We start from the raw sequence: 25,212 nt of genomic DNA, 5'->3' as shown, positions 1-25,212 counted from the left end.
TGAGACTCCACTTTCATGCCTCCCTAAGAGCACTCGGTGCCATTTCACATGACCTTCGTAATGAACGGCACACCGGTGTGTGCAAATGCCGAAAAGCGGGTGATGCAGCAACTGGGCTCCTCTCTTGTGCTTCTTTCTGGACACGCAGCACTGCCAAGAAGTACGCATGTGGGTTGCAACATGAAAAGCGTGGCACACCAGTGCTTGCGAACAATCAGAATTGCTCCCTCGCTTGCCGCATACTCAGTGGCACACACTCAGTGACCCAAGTTGGCAAAAGATTCTTCAAAGAGTGGCACACACCCAGTGCATTCATGGTGCAGCTTGCCAAAGCATTAGCATGAAAGGCGTTCATTGATAAGCAGTACATACCTAGCGCATCTGTGGCGCAGCCTGCTAATTCGTCGGGCTGCTGTCCATGAGGAAGCCTTGTGACGGGGGTTCGATTTTGCTCAGAATCGGGGAAGTTTAAAGGGCCCCTAAACCACCCAGAGGTCAACATTTAGTTGTGGTATTGCAGTTGTGTACAAGTCTGCAATGAACATGCAGCCACAGGAATTTTTCGAAACGGTGCCGTAACAGCGAAGTTACATGCGTTTGATGATTAAAACGTGGCTCTGACTTGTTCTGCTCTTCTCTTTACTTCACTCTGTTTTGGGAGTTACAAATTCAAATCTTTATTGTGAGAACTCGTGCTCTAAACGGGGTGAAGTCATGCCCAGCAAAACAAGCAACACTCAAACACCATGATAGCAGCAAGCACAGTCAGCGATTATTGAAAAACTGATTAGCGGGGTGAGCACGTCGGCTTTCATGCACGAGTCATCAAAGGTACCAGAATAATTGCTGATGCCCGCGTGTCTTCCAGAAAGTGCCGCACAATTCACTTTGTGCATACAATCAGATTACAACTGACCACAGGCGACAGATAGAACTATCAATAACCTTGAAGAAACTTCTGATACATGCAGGTACATTCTGCGCTGAGCGATAATGTTTAACCTTTCTTAGCCGGTGAAAAAGCGGTCACCCAAGAGAGATGAACAAGTACACTTGCCAATACAAAATTGCAAATGTGCTGTTCAAAACACTGTCCACTTCCAGTTACCACGACTCTGAGCTTCTCGGCTACCCACTGTTGCTGCCGTGCCGGCCCATGCTCCCGCAAAGTGTGCCGCTATGGACCCACTGTTGCGCGCATGTGCACTGCAAGCCAGGCATTGCGCGAGGTGGCATCATGAGGCAGCCGGTGCCACGTCCTTTCGTTTTTCCAGTCGGCGTTTTTGCAGCCAAGCACCGTGCACGGATTCCTTTCTAGCCATCGAAAAACACTGTCAAACTTTATCAGCGCAGCTAATCAGACCGCTAAGCACAACTGTGTTGAAGCACAAGCGATTTGGCACTTGCATCACGAGCCATAGTTACCGATTCACAAGCGCGCAAAAGCAAGCAACACGACGAGGAAGCGCAGGGAGCACGTGTACCAGACTAACCGGAAGTCATAGCTCTTGTTCGACCAATAGATAGCGTCTACTCCTGGTGACATCATGACAAGCGCTGTGGATACTGGAAAGGCCTGAAGATGAGCAAGGGATTGTTTTTTTTATCTTGTGGCCCGTCCACGGCACATGGTGCTGTCGCGTTTGGCATCATTGATCGTGACAGCATTCTGAGCTCGATGCATGTGTTTACTTGAAATGTTTAAAAAATATCGTAAATGATTTATGGGCCCTTTAAAGGATCTTTTTCAGCATTGTAGAGTAGCACATTCCCAGTGGCAGATACCTTGTCACCCAAGTTAGCACCAAAGACATTCATTCATGAGTTGCACACACCTACTGGCTGTGAGACAGACCCAAGTATCCAGTGACCCAAATATCCAGCGACCCAAGTTGGCATCAAAGATATTCATTGAAGACCAGCGCAGACTGATTAGCATATACCCAGTGTTCCAAGGCAGCCTCAAAGAGTTTCACTGAACTCGTACAGTGGCTCATGTCAGCATGAAGGAGGTTCATTAAAGAGCGGCACAGCACATATGTACACATTGGCAAATACCTTGTGACCCCAAGTTGGTCAGATGGTTGGTTTCGGACCCTGTAACCTCAGCATAGCAGCTTGATGCACTAACCATTTGATAGCTGACTACTGAGTGACTCAAGTATGTGGGAAAATAGCTAGATACAAACATACACACATTCACACACACATATATCCATACACATTGGTGCCAAAAAACGTGCACTCGTTAAGAAAAGAAAAATATTGTTACATGAAGCTGAAGCCGAATACTATTTACAATGTATTTACAGGGAAGCTCACGGAGGCCAAAATGGCTATATCAAGCCGGCACACATGTCGTCTTCGTCCTCCTCAGTGCAGCCACACGTGGCGGCTGTTTCGTAGCATCACCCCCGGCTGTAGAAGCACCATCCCGGTGCTTAATCTACACATCCGAGGTGAAAGGTGTGTGGTATGGTTTTAGTCTTGCCATGTGAATGATGTAACTTGCAGCTGATGATGACGCTGAGAGATCGGTGGGGATGATTTCATACGTGACATCGGTCACTTGTCGTACCACACGGTAAGGGCCAGTGTAGCGCGACAGCAGCTTTTCGGAAAGGCCCACACGTCGAACGGGTGACCAGAGAAGCACCATAAAACCCAGAGAAAAGTGCACGTCACGATGGTGGCAATCATAGAGGCATCTCTGATGCTCCTGTGAGGCCTCAAGATGAGTGCGGGGTAGCTGGCGTGCGTGGTCAGCGTGTGCGATCGCGTCACGGGCGTATTCAGTGGCGGAACGTGTGGCCGAGGGCAGCAAAGTGTCCAAGGGCAACACAGGTTCTCGGCCATATAGGAGATAGAATGGTGAATAGCCGGCGGTGTCATCACGCGATGAATTATACGCGAACGTCACATATGGTAAGTGAAGATCCCAGTCGTGGTGGTCGGTCGCAACGTACTTCAAAAGCATGTCGGTGATAATCTGGTTGAGGCGCTCTGTGAGGCCGTTCGTCTGTGGGTGGTAGGACGTGCTGAACTTGTGCTTTGTCGAGCAGGAGCGGAGGATGTCCTCGACGACTGCCGACAGAAAGCTGCGGCCACGGTCAGTAAGTAATTGGCGCAGAGCACCGTGCACTAAAATGATGTCATAGAGCAGAAAGTCAGCAACGTCAGCAGCGCAACTTGCCGGGAGGGCTCTGGTGATTGCGTACCGCGTAGCATAATCGGTAGTGACGGCGACCCATTTATTTCCGGAGTCCAAGAGAGGAAATGGTCCAAGAAGGTCTAGACCAACACGGAAAAAGGGTTCGGGTGGGATGTCGATTGGCTGGAGACATCTAGCTGGAGGTGTGGAGGGCTTCTTCCGGTGCTGACAGGGCTCACAAGCGGCAACGTAGTGCCGCACGGAGCAGGCAAGACCTGGCCAAAAGAATCGACGGCGTACACGGTCGTGTCTGTGCGAGACGCCCAACTGTCCAGCCAAGGGAGCATCGTGAAGTTGCTGGAGGACAGTCGAACGCAGGTGCGATGGAATGACGAGTAGAAGGTCAAGGCCTTGTGGATCAAAATTGCGGCGGTACAATGCCCCCTCCTTAACCCTTTGAAGGTTTTTCCCGTACATGTACGGCAGCGGTTTTCTGTCCCGCAAGGTCTTTGCCTTATGGGTACAGTTCCGACCCTCCGTTTGAAATTTCGCGCCATAATGACGATGCATGCTTACCGTGAGGTGCTGCCACCTCTTAGCACTTACAAGAAGCGTTTGAAATTTGTACTACCTTTTTGGGGAAATAAACAGAACTAATTTCTAGCTTCAGTGCGTCGCTCAGACTGCGGCAGTTTCGGTTTCGCCGCGTGATTGCAACGGAGGCGCGTGAAACGTAATTTTTTTTTCTTTGTCGGCACTCTTTCGCAGGCGGTGGAAGTTGATTTCTACCTTGATTGGCCCTGCTCTTAGCTTGTTTATCACCACCGCTCACTAGGTATTCTCGCTCTCCGCGGCAACGCGCTTACGCGAGAGGGTACATACCTCAGACCTCTGCCCAAGGCAGCCACACGCAGAGATGTCATGTGTGCGCCAACACAACTCCTCACCTCGCTCCAAGAGAACAGACATGCATTTTAGGTGTGCAGACTGTGATAAGGCGCTGTGCGTAGACCCGTGTCTCAAGGAGTACCACGCTCGGAAATACTATTGAACATTTTGTAGTTCTGAGTGATGCCGACACCAAAATACTGTTCATAATTATTTTTTACTATATATTCCCGACTTTATACATCTTGTACATTCAAGATCCGCAATAAAGTAATTGGACCACCTGGGAAAGTTTTTTTCAAAATAATTCGACCCTCAAAGGGTTAAGGAGAAACATCCGGAGAGAGGCGTCGCCAGGAGTTGACTCCAGACGGTCGATGAGGGCTCGTAATGAAGGATTGCGCAGTTGCTCGTTGCCGATTTGAAGAAACTGGGACACAGAGAAAACGCATGCGATGGCGTCCGCATCAGCCGGTACGTCGACGGGGTAGCGGGACAAACAATCGGCATCCTGGTGCAAGCATCCCGTCTTATATACCATGGAGGAGGTATATTCTTGCAGGCGTAACGCCCAGCGAGCCAGTCATCCCGTGGGGTCCTTGAGCGAGGATATCCAGCAGAGAGCGTGGTGATCAGTGATGACACAGAAGGGGCGTCTGTACAACTATGGACGAAATTTCGCAACAGCCCACAAAAGAGCACGGCACTCGCGCTCCGTGATTGAATAATTGCGCTCGGCGGGTGATAGAAGTCGGCTGGCATAGGCTATAACGCGATCATGTCCACGCTGGCGTTGTGCTAACACTGCTCCTATGCCGTGACCACTGGCATCAGTTCGAACTTCCGTTGAGGCAGACGGGTCAAAGTGGACCAAAACTGGAGGCGTGGTAAGGAGAGTAGTCACGTGCAAAAAAGATGTGGCATGGTCAGGAACCCAAGCAAAAGGGGCGTCTTTCTTCAAGAGGTCGGTAAGGGGACGTGCGATGGTTGCAAAATCCTTCACAAAGCGTCGGAAATAAGAGCACAGCCCTACGAAACTACGAACGTCCTTGGTAGACTTCGGAACAGGAAAATTCATAACGGCACGAATTTTGTCCGGATCGGGTCGCACGCCTCTGGTGTCTACGAGGTGTCCAAGAACCGCGATTTGGCGGCGAGCGAAATGACATTTTGACGAGTTCAACTGGAGACCGGCGCGGCAGAACACGTCAAGAATCTCTGAAAGACGGTCTAGATGCGTGTCGAATGTGGGCGAATAAACGATGGCATCATCCAGATAGCACAAACAGGTGGACCACTTGAACCCCTGAAGCAAAGAGTCCATCATTCGTTCGAAGGTGGCGGGCACGTTACAGAGACCGAAAGGCATCACCTTGAACTGATAAAGGCCGTCAGGGGTAACAAATGCAGTCTTCTCTCTGTCCATGTCATCGACGGATATCTGCCAGTAGCCGGACCGTAAGTCGATAGAAGAAAAATAGGTGGCACCGTGCAGGCAGTCTAGAGCGTCATCAATACGTGGCAAAGCGTACGTCCTTTTTTGTGATTTTGTTCAGGTGGCGATAACCTACACAAAAGCGCCACGTTCCATCCTTCTTTTTGACAAGTACAACGAGAGATGCCCAGGGACTACAGGAAGGCTCGATAATGTCCTTGGCAAGCATCTTTTTGACTTCCTGTTGGATAACAGCTCGTTCCGACGCAGAAACACGATATGGACGTCGGTGAATAGCGTTCGCATCGCCAGTATTTATGCAATGGGTCACGACGGACGTTTGACCTAAGAGTCTATTGTCGAAGTCAAAAATGTCGCAATAGCCTTCAAGAATGCGGCAAAGAGCTTCAGCTTGAGCAGGTGTAAGGTCAGAGGAAACCATCTTCTTAATGTCGATGTCAGTACCGTGCAATGACGTCACGGTATAGGCTGAGCTGTAACGATCTTCCACTGTGAATGGCTCGACCTCATCATCCTGCAAAGCGCTAATTATAGCCAAGGAGATCCCCTGAGGCAGAACTTGCGCGGTTAGCGCGAAATTCAAAAGTGGAAGGCAGGTGCGGTTGCCAGTAATTTTCAGCACAGTGTGCGGCACGGTAACACCATGTGTAAGCATAACGGCCAGAATTGGTGCGGCCACGTAATTGCCGTCAGGTACAGCTGGTGAGGACAACAAGCCGATGTGTGTCACAGAGTGAGGCGGTAGGCGAATAAAATCCATGCAGCTCAGATGGCTTGGAGGCGGGTCCACAGGGTCGGCAAGAAGAGGCAAGTCAAGGCAAAGTGAGCCGGTCGAACAGTCAATGAGGGCAGAATGATTGGCAAAAAAATCCAGACCGAGAATGAGTTCTTAAGGGCAATGCTCAATGACGGTGAAGAGAACGACGGTGTGTCTCTCAGCAATGGTGAGTCGGGCAGAACACATGCCAACAATAGCGACAGTCGCTCCGTCGGCGACTTGTACAACTCAGTTCGAGGCAGGCGTCAGAACTTTCTTGAGCCGACGGCGAAGAGCAGCACTCATAATGGACACATGCGTCCCGGTGTCAATCAACGCGCACACAGGAACATTGTCAACGAGAACGTCCAAAAGATTCTTGTTCGTGGGTAAGGTGAAGCGAGGATTTCGTGCCAATGTCGTCAATGCAGCTTCACCTCCAGAAGCTGCACTGTCTAGTTTTCCGGTCAGGGGTGCGGCGAGTAGGTCGGAGAAGGAGCACGGCGTGACGAGGGTGAGCGAGATTGGCGGTGGGAGGGAGAAGGCGAGCGGGAGTAGCGCGGTCGTGCCAAAGGTGTCGCAGGGTCAGATGATGGAGCGGGCATAGGATGCATAGGAGTGGGCATAGGATGGAAAAGGATGCGCTAGAGGGGCGAGGGGAATAATCAGGACAATAGCGCGTCGGAGAAGTCCAGCAGCTGCGGCAGTGGCGAGCGACATGTCCAATGCGTCGACATTTAAAACAGATCGGCTTGTCGTCCACGGTTCGCCATTCGGAGGGGTTGCGCTGTCCATAAGAGGAGTAAGAAGAGCGCGGTGAGGACGTGCGTGATGACAAAGGTTGCGAGCGTACAGAACGAATGGATTGCAGGCCGACGTCGGACAACTCTTGATGGACGACGGCCTGGATCAAGGACATTGTCACCGGAGAATGATCAGGTAACGGGAATGAAGGGGCCGCCGGTTGTGCCGCTTCAACCTCACGACGAATGATGCAGGTCAAGTTGTCACATAGCGATGGCTGGTGGAAGAGGTCGTCACAGGATGACGTAGCAGCTGTGTTGGGAAGTCGCGTGATGTGCTCGGATACCTGGTGGCTTTTAGCATGCTCGAGACGGCGGCACTGCTTGAGGATCGCATCGATACTGGTGACGTTCGTAAACACTAGTAAATTGAAGGCGTCGTCAGCAATGCCTTTGAGGACGTGATTAACCTTATCGTCCTCAGACATGGTCGGGTCAGCCTTGGCACAAAGGGCCAAGACGTCGAGAATGTATGACACGTAGGACTCTGTCGACGTCTGTACACTTGTGGCAAGGGCTTTCTTGGCATTGATTTGTCGTCCAAACGGATTGTCAAAAAGATCGCATAGCTTGTCCCTCAAGAGATCCCAGCTCGAGATCTCCTCTTCGTGAGTCTGGAACCACGCCAATGGAGCTCCGTCGAGGTAGAAAAGCAAGTTGGCAAGCATAATAGTCGGATCTCACCTGTGACTGGTGCTGACACGTTCGTATAAGCGGAGCCAGTCATCAACATCAGGACTGCCGACTCCGTTGAAAACACCAGGATCGCAGGGTGGGGAAACGGCGACGTAGGTCGGGGCTGCAGGCGGAGACGCTTGCGTAGATGAAGTGCCGCCAGCAGGAGCCAAAGTAGCATTGTCGCCGTTGCGACCGCTGCGAAGCTCCATGACGGATACGGGGAACTACCACCTCCTCCACCAAATTAATTTTACGTGAAGCTGAAGCCAAATACTATTTACAATTTATTTACAGGGAAGCTTACGGAGGCCAAAATTGCGACGCTATATCAAGCCGGCACACACGTCTTTGTCCTCCTCAGTGCAGCCACACTGTGGCGGCTGTTTCGTAGCAATATTTTTATTTTTTATTTTGAGATTTATTTTTTATTTTCATTTTATTCTTGGTGAGTGCACGTTTTTTTGGCACCAATATGTTTCCTTGCCAGACGAGTTTTCAACCAATGCTTGACTACATCCACAACGACCGACCAAATGATAAATAAATGCCTGAATGTGCGTGAAGTACCCAAAGATTGCTAATGCATTAATACATATTTTGCCTCTGCCTTTGGAAAGTTGAAATCCCCCTGTCTTCTGGAAAGTCCTACGTAGGTCAAACTACTGGGGCTGTATTCTCATACGTTCGCCTTCCACGATAGCTTCGCCACCGCGATATTCACGTTCAATTAATCAAGTGACTGCTTACCCGTGACAGTGTGCACAACCAATATGCGCTGTCGAACGCTTCACATCGCCTGAGAGACATTCACATCGCCTGAGAAACATTCTATGAAGGTTTTACTTTAAGAATGTGTTATCTGTGTAGCCAAATCTACGTTCTAGACGAAGCCTCTTACAACACCAGCCAACACGAGCCTCGCAGACACATATACCCTCATTCCCATGACAGCACGGCACCCCTTAAAACTCCCATAGACAATGGTGCCAGATTTCCCTCTAGGTGTTATAGTGAGAAACTCTATGGTTAAATGAATATATGTCAAGTCCACCCATCAACACCATGATGTTAAAATGACATAGGCCGGAACTACTAGATGGCGCTGTTTATTTTCCAGTTTTGCTAAAACTGCCAATCAGCGCATGCCGTTGGCGGAGGCGTGGCCAAGGCGATAGTTTAGCAGAAGGCGAACGTTTAAGAATATGTGCCCTGGCCACTGCGTCAATGATCGAATGAGGGAGCGTGCTAATAACTTGAAGGTGATTGCATATCTTTCAGCACACTATAAAGCCTGCTCTTGTAAGCCGAGATTTCATGATATGGAGATCCTGGGAAGAAGCAAAGACAAAATCCCACGGGAGCTATTGAAAGCATTTCACATAAAAGAAGAAGTAATGTTTGTGTAAGTCAGACTTCTGTTATTTTGGACAACACAGAGTATACCTTCTTTAGATCTTTCAAATGATCTTGCTAGTTCTGACAATTGCCATCTATTGTCTGCCTGATGTACAGCTGATGTGAGAAAACTAATGGTGGGGAGGCCAGTGCCCCTCCCCACCACCTTCCTCCATCTGGCTCCTGATTCTGCTGGCTCATTTAACTGCTTCGCATGCAACAAGCCGCAGCAAAGAAGGTCACAGGTGGCAAGCGATATGTGAGCATCGCCGAGGCATTGCTTTGTTGGCACCAAAAGGGGCCTTTTAAAAAATGCGAGAAGGTTGCCACGGCAGCCTGTCATCTTGAGAGATTCAAAAGAAACGCTGATGCGAGATCGCCACAAGCATCTCGCCATGTGCTTCTCATTGGCTTGCACGAGAAAACCCTATGTCCGTCAACCTTGCATGCTTTACGCGAAGCTTGCCGACATCCTTCTCCAAGGCATCCTGGTGCTCCATGTAGTGCAGCGGAAGATTCCTTGTGAAAACAAAGTCCTGGAGGAACTGAATCATCTGCCGGGCCTCCTGTGTGGACAATGTTGAGGCAGCTTGCCTTACCGCGCCATCGCCGGCGGCGGCGCAGTCGATATCTGATGCAAACATATACGCGACGATCGCCTCATCGGTTACAAGCACTTAGTTTCTAAATCTATAGCCATGCGCTTTCTTTTCCCTGGCAACCTCGTGCATTGACGATGGTCAGAGGGCGCACCAGCCATCTTCCGTTTCGGTGGCGAGTCAAACCAACTGTTGGTCAAATGAGGCTGAGAAACCACGTGGTCATCAATGATTTTGACGCAACCAACAAAGATGAACGCGAGTGATTAGGCTGTTTGCATAACTGTGCAAGGACTACACTGAGCAATCTTCGAGCTTGGTAATTGACAATTGGTAAACTTTAATTCCTTGGTAAACTTTAATCCTCCTCCATAAAGTTTAAATTGCTCACTTACTGAGGTAGCAGCGGAATAGAATTCTTCCCTATTGCAGAAAATCAGGCAATCATTAACGTAACGAAATATCTTTATGACGCAATCACCTAAGGCTTCCTCTAAGCAGCCGTCAACCTTACTCAGGTAAATATTGCTAAGAATAGGGGCAACCTTTGAGCCGAAACAAATGCCCGATTTCTGCAGAAAAACGCCATCTCTCCACGCAATCAGCATCGACTTCAAGTACATTAAAACCTTTTTCAAGGGTTAAAACCTTTTTTTTTTTAATTACACACTGGAATGTTGCCAGTAAAAATGTTTCTACAGGAAAAGGGCTTATTTCTTCGAACGACAGAAAGGCTGAGCTAGTTGGTAAGGATTCATTATGCAAAAAAGAGGTGAGGCGTGCAGACAGGACAATAGGGAATAAGAATTCGATTCCGCTGCTACCTCAGTAAGTGAGCAATTTAAACTTTATGGAGGAGGATTAAAGTTTACCAAGGAATTTCCTCAGTGACGCGTAATTCAGTTTCTAGACATTTCCTTGGTCTTCGAACAAAATCATGTTTGTTGGCAGCACTCCCCAAGATCTTCAAAGCCGTTGTTAAACTTCCTTTCCAAGCATTTCAAAGTAGTAAAAAACGGAATTGCCATGTCGTGCCTTAAGTCCTCTCTGCCGATCCTGCATGCACAAAATGAGCACGTTTTAATGCGCAGGTCCTGCGCCTATTAGAAGCAGGTTATCCTAGTGTAGCAGTTGCCAGTGTGGCTGAACGCCTAAAGAAGTCGGTTTCAAGGGGGACAGATGTGATTACAGATAGCAAAAGAAAGAGTAGTGGCTATTCTGTACATTCATTCAGTGTCGCATAGGCTTATAAATGTTGCAAGTAGATATGATGTTAATGTTGCTTTCACTGCTCCCAATAAGCAAGGTAAGATATGCCCTGCCGTGCAGAAGAAAAAGGAGCAGGTAAAAGGCAAAAAAAGAACAGATATTTGCCCAGTGAAGCACAATAAGAACAACAGTTTTACTGACTGTCGTATGGGTGTGGTTTATAAAATTCCCGTTAGCTGTGGCCAGTTCTAAGTAGGGCAAACGGGGTGGTGTATCAATCAGAGGCTAATGGAACATAAAAGGTCGTTAACCGGTGGATCACCCTCTAATCTTTCTTTACATTGCCAAGATTGTAACTGCACGCCAGAGTTAGATGAATGCGCGATATTGTACAGGCATAAGAATGAAAATACGCATGTTATGGTAGAGACACGGCATATCTATAATGGTGGAAGTGCGTGCGTGAGTCAGCCTTCGATTACTTTACATAAGAAAGAGATTAAGTCCCTTAACCGTTATCTCTCACGTAGACGAGCACATGTACCCAACTGACACGTGGTGATGCCATTCCAGAGCTTGCGCAGATGAGTTTTGTGTCTTCTTTCTTTTTTCGCCTCAGTGCACCTCCCCACGCCTCACCTCTTTTTTGCATAATGAATCCACTACATCTCACGGTTTCGAATGAAGTTGTTAGTAGCGCCTATGAGGTGTGTCTGGTGTGCCTTTTCTGCGACTCTGCCTTCAGACTAGAATATGTTGTTAACCATAAAACGACTGGCAGCATGGGTCGCTTTATTAATTAATTAAGGCAAAAGCCTTAAATGGCTCATGGGTCGAAAAATTGACCATCTGGCATTATGGCACCAAACTTCAATAGCCCCAAAATTGATGGGAGTCGAACATACAACCACTGGTGAGCGTCGAACCCATGACTATTGGTTTTAAGGTGAAGTTAATTAAGGCACAGTTAATTAAAATATTTAAAGCACCCGTACCCACCACCTTTGAGGGGGGTCATTCCCTCGACCAGTGGTGTTAAGGCACTCGAACCCACAACCTTTGGGGGTACAAAACAAGTAATAAGAAGTAACAACACATTTGAATGACAATGTCAAGTAATTTAAGGGGGCGACACTGGTTTTAGAGACAGAAAAATCTAGAAAAAATCAATATTTTGAAAACGGTATTTTCGGAATTTCCAACTATTATTCTACCACTTCGCCAAATTTTGCGCATTCTAAATCAATATTTTAGCCGTAATATAAATTTTTGTCACCAGTGTGGGCTAAATATGAGCCAATGTTTCCCTAAAAAAGTGCTTTTTCTACGGCACGTGACGGCCCCCGCAGTCGTTCGGTCATGCCGACCCGTATGTTGTTTGAAAGAGCAGTCTCTCATCTTCATTTTCCCGCCACCACCAGCTCCGTCTGCACATTGGCAGCGAAGAAATTCTGCCTCAAAAAGAAGACCCAATGCATGCTGTAATTGACCGACAGAGGCACATGACCCTCAGCTAGCCACGCCATTGGCTAGATTGACGTCGTCTGCATCACTCTGCGGCCGCTCCGCACATGCCGTGCGTGCCAACGAGGTTTCCCCCGGTGACAGCGATGCCAACCTCGACTCCAAAGTTCGCTACGAAGTTCAAATTTAGAAGAAAAAAAAAGAAGGAAGAGGAAGTCGGCGTACAATGTCAAGAAACGACACCCCACCACGCCGTTTCCTGATGACATCGATGAGGAGCGTTTATGGTCCGACGTTACTGGCACACGGGTGAGCATCGCTCGACGCTGGCCACGTCGAAGTCCGTTCGCCGCGCCCGGTTATGCTGGCTGCACCAGTGTGTCGAACTATTGGTCTAACGATAGACGCTGTTGTTCTCGCCAATGTGACATAACGTGTGTGTGCGTTCATGCATGTACAAATCTGCCACGTCCCTTCAAGCAAGCTAAAACGACAACTCGTCCGAGTGAAAGACCGCCTCGAAAAAGAAAAATTTCCGGGCGTCATCTACCAAATTCCTCGCCAGAACTGCCATGTGTGCTACGTAGGCGAGACGGGGAACTTTAAAAGAAGGCTACAGCAGCATCGCAGTGATGTAGCCAAAGGACACATGGTCTCTAGCGCCCTGTTCTATTCGGTTTCTATCATCGAAAGAGAGAACAAAAATTATCATCCCAATAATGCATACAGTCTACTACTAACACGATAAACCGGACACGGGGACCCCTCCCTGAGTTGTGCGCAAGCGCATTACGTCTTCCAACGCGTATATAATAAAGACCACCATGCATTCGTTCATTGTGAACAGGGCACCCGTATTGGGCGCCGAAATGTCAATCTCTGTTTTGAATTTTTTCAGTTGGCGAGCGTACATTTATTCAGCCGTGCTCACACTACGTCTAACTTTTCATGCTTACAAACAGGCTTCCCAGAAGACTTCCGATTAAGCCCTCTGGAACAACACAAGTTAATAGCCTATAAATTTACAGAACCCTCCAGCTGGCATCAATTTTGCTGTGAAGTTGGAGAGCTCTACAAGTGAATTCTATTGTTCAGTCCAACAAAAAAAGCCCATACACGAGGTCAACACATGCCACACTTTCCTTATATTTGAACACATCAAGAATATGTGCCCACAGTAAACTATGCGCAAGATAGTTCCGTTTTCTTCGCTAACTTGACTGTCAGAAATGCATGACCGGAAGTTTACTGGGGTCATGAATGCACTGCTTCCGCAGCGTGGACGAAAAAGGTCTATATTTAGGCCGCCCGCTTCTGCAGTCGAGCGGAGCCGGAAATCCCGATGGCATGTCAGGCCCAGTCCCTCGAAGCACTCCTGACAACGGCCACGTTTCATTGACATTTCGGGACGACGCTACTATTCTGTAGTCGAAATTTTTTCGCCATAGTGACAGTGAAGCTCAAGTAAAACTTTAAGCATTAGCGCCAACTCCTGCTACTGACCAAAAATTGGAACTAGCAGGTCCCGTTGACAACACTGCTGCCGGAAAAAACTATATGCTGGCTACGTCTGCTGAGCAAGCATCTGCTGAAAACTTGCAGCGGGTGCTCGGAAGGCATCACCATACAGACACTAGCCAGACAGACTACATTCCTGGAGGCTACTAATGCAATAGCACTTGTATATATTTAAATATTTCGTGGTGTTCTGTTATAAAAGTAAGCTCATTTTGTTTTTTCAAGTTTTCTCAAAATCTCATTTTTGGTGTTTTATAAACTTGCCGAAGCACTATCTCGGTCTTCAGGGCACATAGAACCAAATTTTAACAGCGGCACGTAGCTATATGTGTGTACTACACAATGCTAGGAGCAGATTCTTTAATTTCACTTTTGTAAATTTTAATATCTGGCTACTAATTGAACCACATGATTGCCATGTCTGGAGATTGAACTTCAAATTGCTGTAGAATTGGTAATACCTGCAATATAAAAAAGTTGTCCGACAGTTGTGTTGCTTACACTTTGTAGTATCCAGCCATATGCATTTATAAACATTCTGGCTGATACTCTTCTTACAGTTTTTTAGATAAAGAATAGGTGATTAATTTTAATTATATGTGGAATCACTGAGTCAATTTAAAAAGTAATTATATTTTCGAAATCAGCATGAAAAACTCTGTCTAGGTGACAATTTTTATTAAATTTAGACAAAAAATAAAAAAAAAGTTCCTAAACCCCTCTTCCCCCTTAATTAATGTCTCATGAGCACGCAGACTTTCGCCTTAATCCTTTTCAGCGTATCTTAAAGTGACTGCAAAACTTTCTTTCAAGAAGTTGAGTGACAGTGCAGATGTAAATTACCTTTCTCAAATGCTACTGCTCATGCAGGAAGGTGTCTTGGCAGGAAAACACACTGGTTGGATTTACTTCCTGTCACAATTACCAACATCACGCACACACAATACACTGAAATATTGCTCAAATTAAACTTTTCACACAAGCAAAATATAGTTTACGACCTACTGTACTTGATCCAAACTGGAATACCTTTTTTTGTAAAGACAGAAATGGCTGTCAGCCAGAATTACCTACTTCATGGCCACTGAGTTTTCTAAACAGCAGCAAGTTCTCATTCTCAAAGAACTAACATAAAGGGAATCTGGGGAGCACGTACAATAAGGAGCTAGCAGGGTGGTACTTATGTATGGTGGTCAACAGCTGACGCGGAACTAGAGGTGCACATGAAAAACCTGGCTAAACCAATCAGCCACAAAGTGCTTTTCTTTTTTTTTTTAGCTCCAAGGCCCCAAAAGTCTCAAAGGCCCCAGCAAAGGAGTTTTACATTGAGGGGTTTTATGTGAGAGCTGGAGTTTGGCCTAAACTCCAGTTAAACTACACTTTTGGTTGTGGCCAACGCTACTTTGGAAAGGATCTCTCTTTGATTTTACAGGTCCGATATGAAGCAGAGCCTCTTCCCCATAGCAAATGCAGATAACCATTTTCAGAGCTAAAGCTCAATCAGAGACCACCATTTGAGGCAATTAGACTCTAGGTCGAAATAGCAGCACTTAAGGAGGGACGTGGCTTTCGCATCGCGAAAAATGACCGAAAAACTGATTTTTTGAAAATCACATTTTCAGTTTTTATAACCCTTTCTGTACCTGATTCAAAAATATCTTCCCTGAAAACCGCTTAGAAGTGCTTTAAAAAAATTTTGTCTCAGCCACGGCAATGAGAAGTTATGCGGAAATCGCAAAAAGTGTTTTTCAAGCCACGATATCTCCATAACAGCGCAACCGAGCGTTGCCATCTTGGTCGCAACAGAAAGAGCATTTCTTCAGCTTCAAATCTGCCACCTTCCTGGCCTCCTCCGAGCGAAAAGAAACACAGAAAAAGCAAAAGTTTCGAGGTCTCGCGGAGGTTCCTGATTGGCGGCGCGCGCCACGTGACAGCGGCGCGCGGCCCCGTTGGTCTCCGGAGCGGTTGCCCCTAGCAATGGCGGGCAAAGTGCCGCACGTCGTCTGCTCTTCCCGCAGCTACGTTCTCTATCGCCCGTATCACGAGCCTCTCCATAGTTTCGGTAGCGGCTCTGAAGCTCCGTGGTGTAGTTTCGCTCTAGATCTCGGCTGTGATCATGGATTGGTGACAGCGCAAGAAGAAATACAAAACTTCGCATCAATTTGGCAGCCATAAGCACAAGTCTCCGATGCCCAAAAGTAAAGCGTTGTCAACAGCTTCCAGTGCCAATTCTGCTGATGTTCAGTGCGGTGCAGACATCGTGGACACACAGCAGCAGTTCCCTCAACGTATGGATGCCTCGGAACCGCAACCTAGCACCTCGCGCGCCGACGACTCGGACCCGCAACCAAGCACTTCACACGCCGACGACTCGGACCCGCGACCAAGCACCTCACGGGTGGATGAAACGCAGTCGAGATTCGGCAGTACAATTCAGGCTCACTTTGAACCGCACTACATATCGATAGAAGCTTCTCATGGGCGAGCCGAGACAGTGCAAACATCACTCAGTTCTGTTTCGGCGACCGAGAGAAAAATGAAGCTCACAGGTGAGAGAGGAAGTTGTGCCAATGTGGAGCTGGCGGATGAGTTTTTGGTGGTGCAGGTCACAGCATTGAATGCTTTGTACAAGAATGCGTTGTGCCAAGAATGCTCTCAGCCGGGACTGACTGTTCATTCGCGAACAAGGCATGGATTGGCTGCACGAATGCTACTGACCTGCAATGCCTGCGGCATTGTTGCAAGTGAATGGTCATCGCCGCGAGTAGAGGGTGGTAAGGCTTTTGACGTGAATATGCATGCAATGCAAGCAATTAAGACCACCAGCAGAGGGCCAACTGTACTGACTTTTCGTCAGTAATGAACATTTCACACTGAGGCTTGCACTATAAGACATTGCAAAGACATCTAAAATCAAAATTCAGGCCTGCTGGTGAGATGGCTGCGGCAAGTCTTTTTCTGATGCTGTGGCAGCCGTGCGGAAAGTTTACAGCGAAATGGACCTGGCATTCACAAAACATGTGACGGTAGTCTACGACGGGACATGGATGACACGTGGTCATGCATTCCATATTGGTGTGGCCACAATAATTGAATTTTACACTGGTCTGGTGCTTGACTGCGCTGTGCTCTCGAACAGATGCCATGGATGCACACTTGGGCCGAATTAAAACGATGAAGGCTACAGTGAATGGAAAGAGAATCACATGTGCCAAAAGAACACCAATGCAAACTCAAGCCGAATGGAGGTCGAGGCAGCGTTGATCTTGTTCAGAAGGCCACTGGAAAGGAATGACCTCCGCTACACATCTATTGTTTGTGATGGGGATAGCCGTACTTTCCAGGCCCTTTGTGAAGACAAGGCTTATGGCTTCATTACATTCACCAAAGAGGACTGTATCAATCAAGTGAAAAAGAGGATGGGTACAGCCCTGCAAACACTTGTCTCAAAAAGCAGAAGTAAACCAATTGGAGGGAAGGGTGGCCTGACCCAAGACCTAATCAAAAAGCTCACCAATTATTAGGGCATGGCCGTAACAATAGTGAAGTAGATGATATGCAAAGGGCCATAATGGCAACCTTCTGTCATATCACTTCAACAGATAAAGACCCTCTTCATGAGCTCTGCCCTCCAGGACCCCTGAGCTGGTGCAGACACCGGGCTGCAGAAGCTGAAAGTAAAGCTCCGCCAGAACACAAGTACAAATTGGCAACACATGTTTCAGCTGCGTTGCTGCCTGTGTATCAACGCCTCTCGGATCCTCAGCTACTCAGCCGTTGCCAAGGCAAGAAGACTCAGAATGCAGCCGAAAGTCTCCACTCTGTCATTTGGTCAATTCTACCAAAAGAGCAAAATGCTTCATTGATCTCAGTGGAGACAGCTGTCAATGAGGCAGTCTGCAAGTACACCGCCGGAATGCTTCGTGCATACAGACAGTTTTGTGCCTCACTTGGATTAAAGCCAGGAAAGCATTCCCTTCAAAGAGCTGCAGAAAAGGATGCCCTACGAAAAAAAAAAGGCATCGAAACAACATCAGATAAAAGGCACATGCCCAAGAAGCCCTGCTGTGCTAAGGACACCAAGGAATACAATCCTGGTGCATTTTAGAAGAGTGGAGGCAAGGCAAAACTTTGAAGGCCTTTTTCTCAAAACTGTGTTTTTGCCTTTCTGCTCAGTTTGCACAGCTGATTTCTTTGTTACCGTTTGGCCTATTCTGACTCTGTTCTTTTTTTTGTCTTGTTCCTTGGGCTACAGTGCAGGTCGTGACGTTCTTGCTTTTAGGCCTTGACGTTTTATAATTTTATGATGTGGCTATTCGTTCCCCCCGAAAGTGTGCTTGATATGAAGGTAACATAAAAATGACACTCCAAAAAATTTGTGTTGAAGAAGAAAAAAGCAAGAATTTCACGACCTTCAGCGTGCATTTAGCTATGCAATCAGTACTTAACAAGCCTTCTATCACGTTTTTTAAGTTCCCCAGGCTCTTCACAAAATTCAAGGTAGAAACATTTTCTGAATCAAATTTAATAAAATGTTCTCAAGATATCACTCTGAAACTTTTATGGAAGCATCAGGGAGACATTCTAAACATTTGTGCCAATTTTCATCAAAATCCATGAAGAAATAAGGAAGTTGATTTTCAAAGCCATGTCCCCCCTTAACAAGAGCCATGCAGGCCACAAGGCACAGTTATAAAATGCGCAACTTTAATTGTAGTAGTCAGGTAAGACTCAAATGTGGACCAAGCAAGTGGTGCAACTTCCTGAGTGGTGCAATTTCCTCTCATTAACCCCCCTCATACCTGCAGCTCAAGCTTATGGAATCAACAGGTCAGTTTGCCATGCGATCATGTGCACCGTGTTGCTGACAGCCCAGGTCACCAACATGTGAAGGTTGCTGTTGCAGGCTAATGCGGTCACATTCATTAGTACACAGCAGTAGAATGGCCCATGTGTACAAAGCACCTCGGCCACTGGCTGGATCGCATTCTACTTGGTTGTCATCTGGCAAGCTTTCACCTGTAGCCAATGGCAGCCCTGCTACAGCCACTTCTCTTATGCTGTGGGCTATAGACCATGCCATAAAGTTGAGCCATGGAAGTGACTCACCCCTAAGCCGCAGGAAGAAGCAGTGTATGGGATTGCCAAACTTGAAGTTGCACCCGCTGAACAGCCGCCTGCATCGAGACAAGAGCAGTGCACTAGTGAGTATACTTAAAACAAGTGGGAATATTCTCATCAGACTAAAGCAATGCTTAACAGTCTCAGAAAAGAACAGCAGTTTATGACAGGTGGCGACACACTGGAAGTGGTAAGGGAATACATCTACTTAGGACAGGTAGTGACCACATATCCGGATCATGAGACTGCAATAATCAGAAGAATAAGAATGGGCTGGGGTGTGTTTGGCAGGCATTCTCAGATCATGAACACCAGGTTGCCATTATCCCTCAAGAGAAAAGTGTATAACAGCTGTGTCTTACCAGTACTCACCTACGGGGTAGAAACCTGGAGGCTTACGAAAAAGGTTTTACATAAATTGAGGACGATGCAACGAGCTATGGAAAGAAGAATGAAGGGTGTAACATTAAGGGATAAGAAGAGAGCAGATTGGGTGAGGGAACGCAAGTTAATGACATCTTAGTTGAAATCAAGAAAAAGAAATGGGCATAGGCAGGGCATCTAATGAGGAGGGAAGATAACAGATGGTCATTAAGGGTTATGGACTAGATTCCAAGAGAAGGGAAGCGTAGCAGTGGGCAGCAGAAAGTTAGGTAGGCAGATGAGATTAAGAAGTTTGCAGGGACAACATGGCCACAATTAGCACATGATCAGGGTAGTTGGAGAAATATGGGAGAGGCCTTTGCCCTGAAGTGGGCATAGCCAGGCTGATGATGATGATTCTCATCAGCAGCAACATAGCATAACATAGAACCAAGCCAAGCCTGAAGCCACAGTGCTAAACAGGGTGTCTACTAAGCCGAATAGGTGTACAGTAGCGTGATTAAAAGACAGGAGAATAGAAGACACACAGGGAAACACACAGCGCTGTGTGTGTCCCTGCATGTCTGCTTTTGTTCTATCATTTAATCGTGCTACCGTACACCTATTCAAGATGCGTTACCAAGAAGCCCACATTGCAAACCAAAGCTGACATTTTCGAATTCCCCGAGTTTATCAGGTTTTCCCTGAGTGCCTTTGCAAAACTGCCTGAGTGATACAGTGACACAGATGGGCTGACACCATGCCGCCCTGATGCTGTTGCTCTCTAGTAAGCATGTTTAAAAAAAAAACAACTTAGACCAGTTTGAATAATAAGTAGTGGTGTTCATTTTATTCCAAAAGAAAACAGAAGGGAAGGGTTAGTAAAATGCATAGTGAATAAAATATTTCCGAAAAACATGGTAAAACCCATTCCAAATCAAGTTGAACATTGTCAAAGACGAATACAAATGAGATACATACAGAAGCAGATATTTTCGAATATGAGCTATTTCTATCAACTTATAGCAAGCTCATTGGTATGAGGCCCAAATTTTGTTACAAATGAGGTTCTCTCGCAACAGCTGGTAAGTCAACCTCAACTGTCCTGACATACTCTCCGCCCACGCACAACGCTTCAGTGTGTTGCTTCATTGCTTTAAGAGTTTATTTCGGTTTGGATAAGGAAAACCTGCATTTCGGTGTCACCCAACACTTTGTGTTTTGAGCTCAAGCTCTTTCAAAGAAGTGGCAGCAACTTCATTTCCCGTTCATTCCTCAATGTGTAGATCCTTTGTGTTCCTGTCCTCCTTCCACCGCGCATTCTCTTGGTCAGTTGTACAGTAAACGTCCGATTTTTCAGACTCCACAGGGGCCGCAAGAACGTCTGAAAAATTGGACAGTTCAAAAAAATGAATGCACGTCTTTTACTGCAATTACAGGCTCAAATCGCCACAGGCAAATCTGAAAAAGCCGTGAAGGCCTGCCTTATTCTGGTGCTCACACTGCAGTGGCATGGCCAGAAACTTATTCTGGGAGGGGGGGCGGATTCCGCCACCACCCCCTCCCCTTTAGCCCACATGCAGCTACAGCAGGATGGCCCAGGTAAACAGGTGCTATTGCTATGGCATGGCCCGCTATCATTTTAGGCAAAGGGAGCATCGACACAAAAACAATCGAATCTTAATAATTGAAACCCAGAGGGGCCCGAAAATTTGTTTGAATTAAAAGAAGTTCGAATTAAATGAAGGTAATTTAGTGGAGGACTCACCTGCAGTGGCGGATGTTCAGTGAGCTAACACACGAGTAGGAAGTTCTAGACGATTTATTCACGTGTATTTAGAAATAGCATTCAGTTATTAAGCCTGGTTCACATGATACGATTTTGCCACACAGGCAGTGCGATTTCTGTCATTTTCGACGAAAATCGCAGGCGCAGTGCCGACCCCTCGATTTTCAGCTGCGACCAACCGGTTCGGTGACATGCTACGCAGGTAATTAAGTGCATTTTCACTTTTGCTTCGTACACCTCTGCGAGTTGCCACGAGACGACATGACCTTTAGGGGTCTTCACATTTTCTTTTCTTAAATAGCGCACAAAAATCGTACGTACGGAGCAGCCTAAATAATTTCAACCTTGGCAAGGGCAAATGACAAGACAGCAAGGTACCCGAAGTTTCAATGTTGTGCCGAACCTGGTACTGTGCAGTTGTATTTTCTTGTCGGTTTTCAAGTGTGAATTTCCCTATGCATCTTGGAAGGTTATCTTACCTCACTTACTTATTAAATTTGAGAGAGCAAATGTGTAGGCTATCGTAATTAATTTTCAACGATAGCACTAACTCTGTAGGTTGAATAAACAGAGTCGTTAACTTGTTTTTGAATATGTCATGCGCATTAAAGGGACACTAAAGTGAAAGACAATTTCTTCTGCATCAGTAAATTACCATTCTACAACACCAAAAACACCACTCTCATAACGATAAAACATTTGGTAAGCCAGAAAAAGCGCAAGAACGAAATACGGGTGGCGACGCCTACTTAATTTCCCGCACCTGGGGGCTGTGACGTCTTTGATTTTGATGGCATCTTCTAGGGCCTACTAATTATATATATAGCGGCACAGATTGACTACACTGTGTTCTAAAGGAACCAAATATTAAACATGGCAAGTTTCGGGAACCTTTATTCAGCCAACGCGGCCCAAATGCGAAAACATACTTTGGAATCCCTGACGTCACGCTGACGTACCGGCGCAGGGGTTTCAGCGCGAAATTCAAACACTGGTAGTTGGAACTTCACTTTCTCATCTAATAATCAAACTATCTTTTTGAAATGACTGCCTGCAGGGTTCTCAAACAATGCTGCATTAGTCTAAACTGATTTATTGTTTCGCTTTAGTGTCCCTTTAAGTTACATCTCTGGAAAAAATTTTTCCTTGCACAAAAACCAATAAACATTGAATATGTTGCGGACTTTGCATCCTTACTGCACCTGTATAAACATTTCCTCTGAATGGTAATTAACTCTACAGTTAGTAAAATTAAGCGAATTATTCGCTTGATAGTGACACAGTGACACAGTGACACGCACAGTGACAATGTACCGTCATGTAAAACTCATGCAACAATGCGAAAAGCAGGCAAAGAGCCTGTTCTTGTGGAGATGAAACAGTAGAAGACGACACGTTAAAGAAAAGTAAATCAAAACTGTGCAGTAAAGTCAGCCAGAATGACAGAAAGCTGAACTAGTTGGTAAGGATTCATTATGCAAAAAAGAAGTGAGGCGTGCAGACAGACAGAAGTGGACAACACGAATACGAACATGAATGGCGTTCGTGTTGTCCACTTCTCTACTCTTGTGTCCTGTCTGCACGCCTCACTTCTTTTTTGCATAATGAAGTCAGCCAGTTGCATCCCTTCCCGTGAATCTTTTAATTTTTTAAGTACAAATGGTTCTTGCATGTTCACAGCTGATCAAGTGTACAGAAACATCCACGCCTTACATGTTTCTAATAACATTTTCTAATAACTTTGTGATCACATATATTAGTGTGTAAACCCATGTAAAGATGTCCACTGTGATTACTACCATTATAAGTAATGAAGTACCATGCTACATGCAAGAACTGGGAGTTTAAAAGAAATTTCTGCATTTCAACCATACTAATATGCAGTTTATGCAATAAAGGAACACAAACAGCTTTCTTGCTCTGACTCACGTATTTATTGCACTTTTTACCTATACACAGGCAAGAAAAAACACAAATCTGTCTTGTTCTTCAATTTATTCATCTGCCACTGTGGCTATGACATTCTGCTGCTAACACAAGGTGAGGGATTGAGTTGCCAGCCGTGGCAGTCGCCTTTCGATGGGAGTCACAAGTAAAAAAAAAGCTCTTGCACTTAGATTTAGTTCATCCTTTATTGAACCCAAAGGCTATTGCATAAATAGGGCATGCATATGCAAAATCTAACAAGCAATACTAACACCAACCGAAAGCAAAGGGCAAAATTGTAAAACAAGCATTTTTTTTATACTTCGAATTTGTAAACATTTATTGCATGAATATGTATTGTTCAACAGCACTGCACAGATAAGCATGATCAGTATCTTGGTAATCTATCAGGTAGCTGATTCTACAGATGTATAAATGTCAAAATACATGAATGCTCGTACTACACCATGCACACAGCACAAGGAAAACCTTTTTCAAGAGTTGTCCCTTCTGGCAGATATGAGTGGGCCATAAGCAGAAGAAACATTATTACAGGGCATTGTGTAATACCACTTATGAAAGAATGAAGAGAGTGAAGAGGCTTTAAACAGCAGTACCTCATGCTACTCTAATAAGAGGAAAGATGAACAAGAAAATTTCTGGTAGAGCACTGAAGTTCAACAGTAACATTTTGAAAGACAGAAAATTCCAGGTAAGAGTCGGAGGTACATTTGGCCCAGCCACACCAACAACACAGGCGTACTACAAGAAGTACTACAGTCTATGGGAAAGCTATATTATACAGAAATCAAGAATGATGCAACCAGCTCTCGACAACACTGCAGACTTTTTTGGCCAGTCTGGCCTCTCGCTTTCTGTTAAGTCAGCTTACATCGACGTCGGAAAAAAGACGAGTCAAGAACTACGCCAGATTGCAACATTGTACTCCACATAGCTGGACAAATATATCAGTAAGTCAACATCCACAAATCCTCAGCTAGCGTAAGACCATAATGGCAGAGCCAACACGAGGGTGAAACAATTATGCCATGCCTGGACGTAAATTCTACACCTGGTGAAAAGAATAATCTCGAAATCATGGGGGGTGGACGAGCGGATACTATGGAAAATTGCAGATGCTGTGCTTGTGTCCAAGGTATTGTGTGGTATGAATTACCAGCAGCACACAAAGGAGACAACTCATTGAATATAGGCAACGAGTAACAACAGGTCTTTCCAACTTTACCATGCTTGAAGACCTCTATGAGAAAGAGCTAACAGACAAGCACCTAGACAGAGTAGAGTTGCAGCCTGCAGCACAAATTCCTTACCTCAAGAGCTCAGAACCTCGTCCCAAGATACTATGACAGCTAGCATATGAGATGCAAAGACGACTACCCCTCCCTTCAGAAACACAACCTCAGGAGCACTTCAACTTGAAACACAACAGGCCCATACCGCGCAATATGGGATTAAACAATTAGGCCAGGAGACTATATGCAACTGCCAAACACACAGAGGAGGTTGCTAATCATGAAGATGCAAGCAAACATCAGGCACATATAGTACACTGATGTGGCAATAGCAGTGTAACAGTAGTACAACACTACATAAGATTAAACCAGATACAAGTGAGTACCATTCCAGGTCATCCTACACCTAAAAAAGCTCAACTGAAAGCAATCAAAGCAGCACTTATAGAGCAAATTTACAGACTACAACACCCTGCACACCTGCATGGATTCACCAGAAACTGTCTAGGCCTGCACATCCCACAAGGTTGTCAGGAAAATCAGGAGGTTGACACGCGACTTGCAAGAACATGGCCAAAAATTAAATTACAGGATACATAGCCATGCAGATATTTCAGGACACAAGCAGGCTTATGATCCCTACATAAGAACTGAAAACTGGACAAGTTAGTGTGTATTCATTATTAATTAAAGCGCGACAGATATAGAAGGGACAAGAATGAAGTGCTATGTATGTTCACTTTGTTCTTGTCAATTGTATTTCTGTTGCACTATGGTTAATGAATTCGTGAGGCTGCACAGGAGACAAACGATGCACCCGCCCAAGGCCCCAATTTCACATC

General features: G+C 46.1%; 1 protein-coding gene and 1 pseudogene across 1 annotated transcript in view; one reads left to right on the top strand and one right to left on the bottom strand.

The window, feature by feature from the left end:
• The window catches only part of LOC142583441 (nuclear factor related to kappa-B-binding protein), a 588,296-nt gene that overhangs the window by 501,396 nt on the left and 61,688 nt on the right, over positions 1 to 25,212 (bottom strand). The window contains exon 5 of the mRNA XM_075693910.1: positions 19,028 to 19,095. Within this exon, the coding sequence (XP_075550025.1) occupies positions 19,028 to 19,095 (68 nt within the window). The remainder of the gene's footprint in view (positions 1 to 19,027; positions 19,096 to 25,212) is intronic.
• Positions 16,107 to 18,026, top strand: LOC142582113 (uncharacterized; annotated as a pseudogene).

The sequence above is a fragment of the Dermacentor variabilis genome, chromosome 5 (genome assembly GCF_050947875.1).
Source record: "Dermacentor variabilis isolate Ectoservices chromosome 5, ASM5094787v1, whole genome shotgun sequence".
Classification (NCBI taxonomy): Eukaryota; Metazoa; Arthropoda; class Arachnida; order Ixodida; family Ixodidae; genus Dermacentor; species Dermacentor variabilis.
The sequence above is the reverse complement of the archived record's forward strand: the minus strand, read 5'-3'. Positions and strand labels throughout refer to the sequence as shown.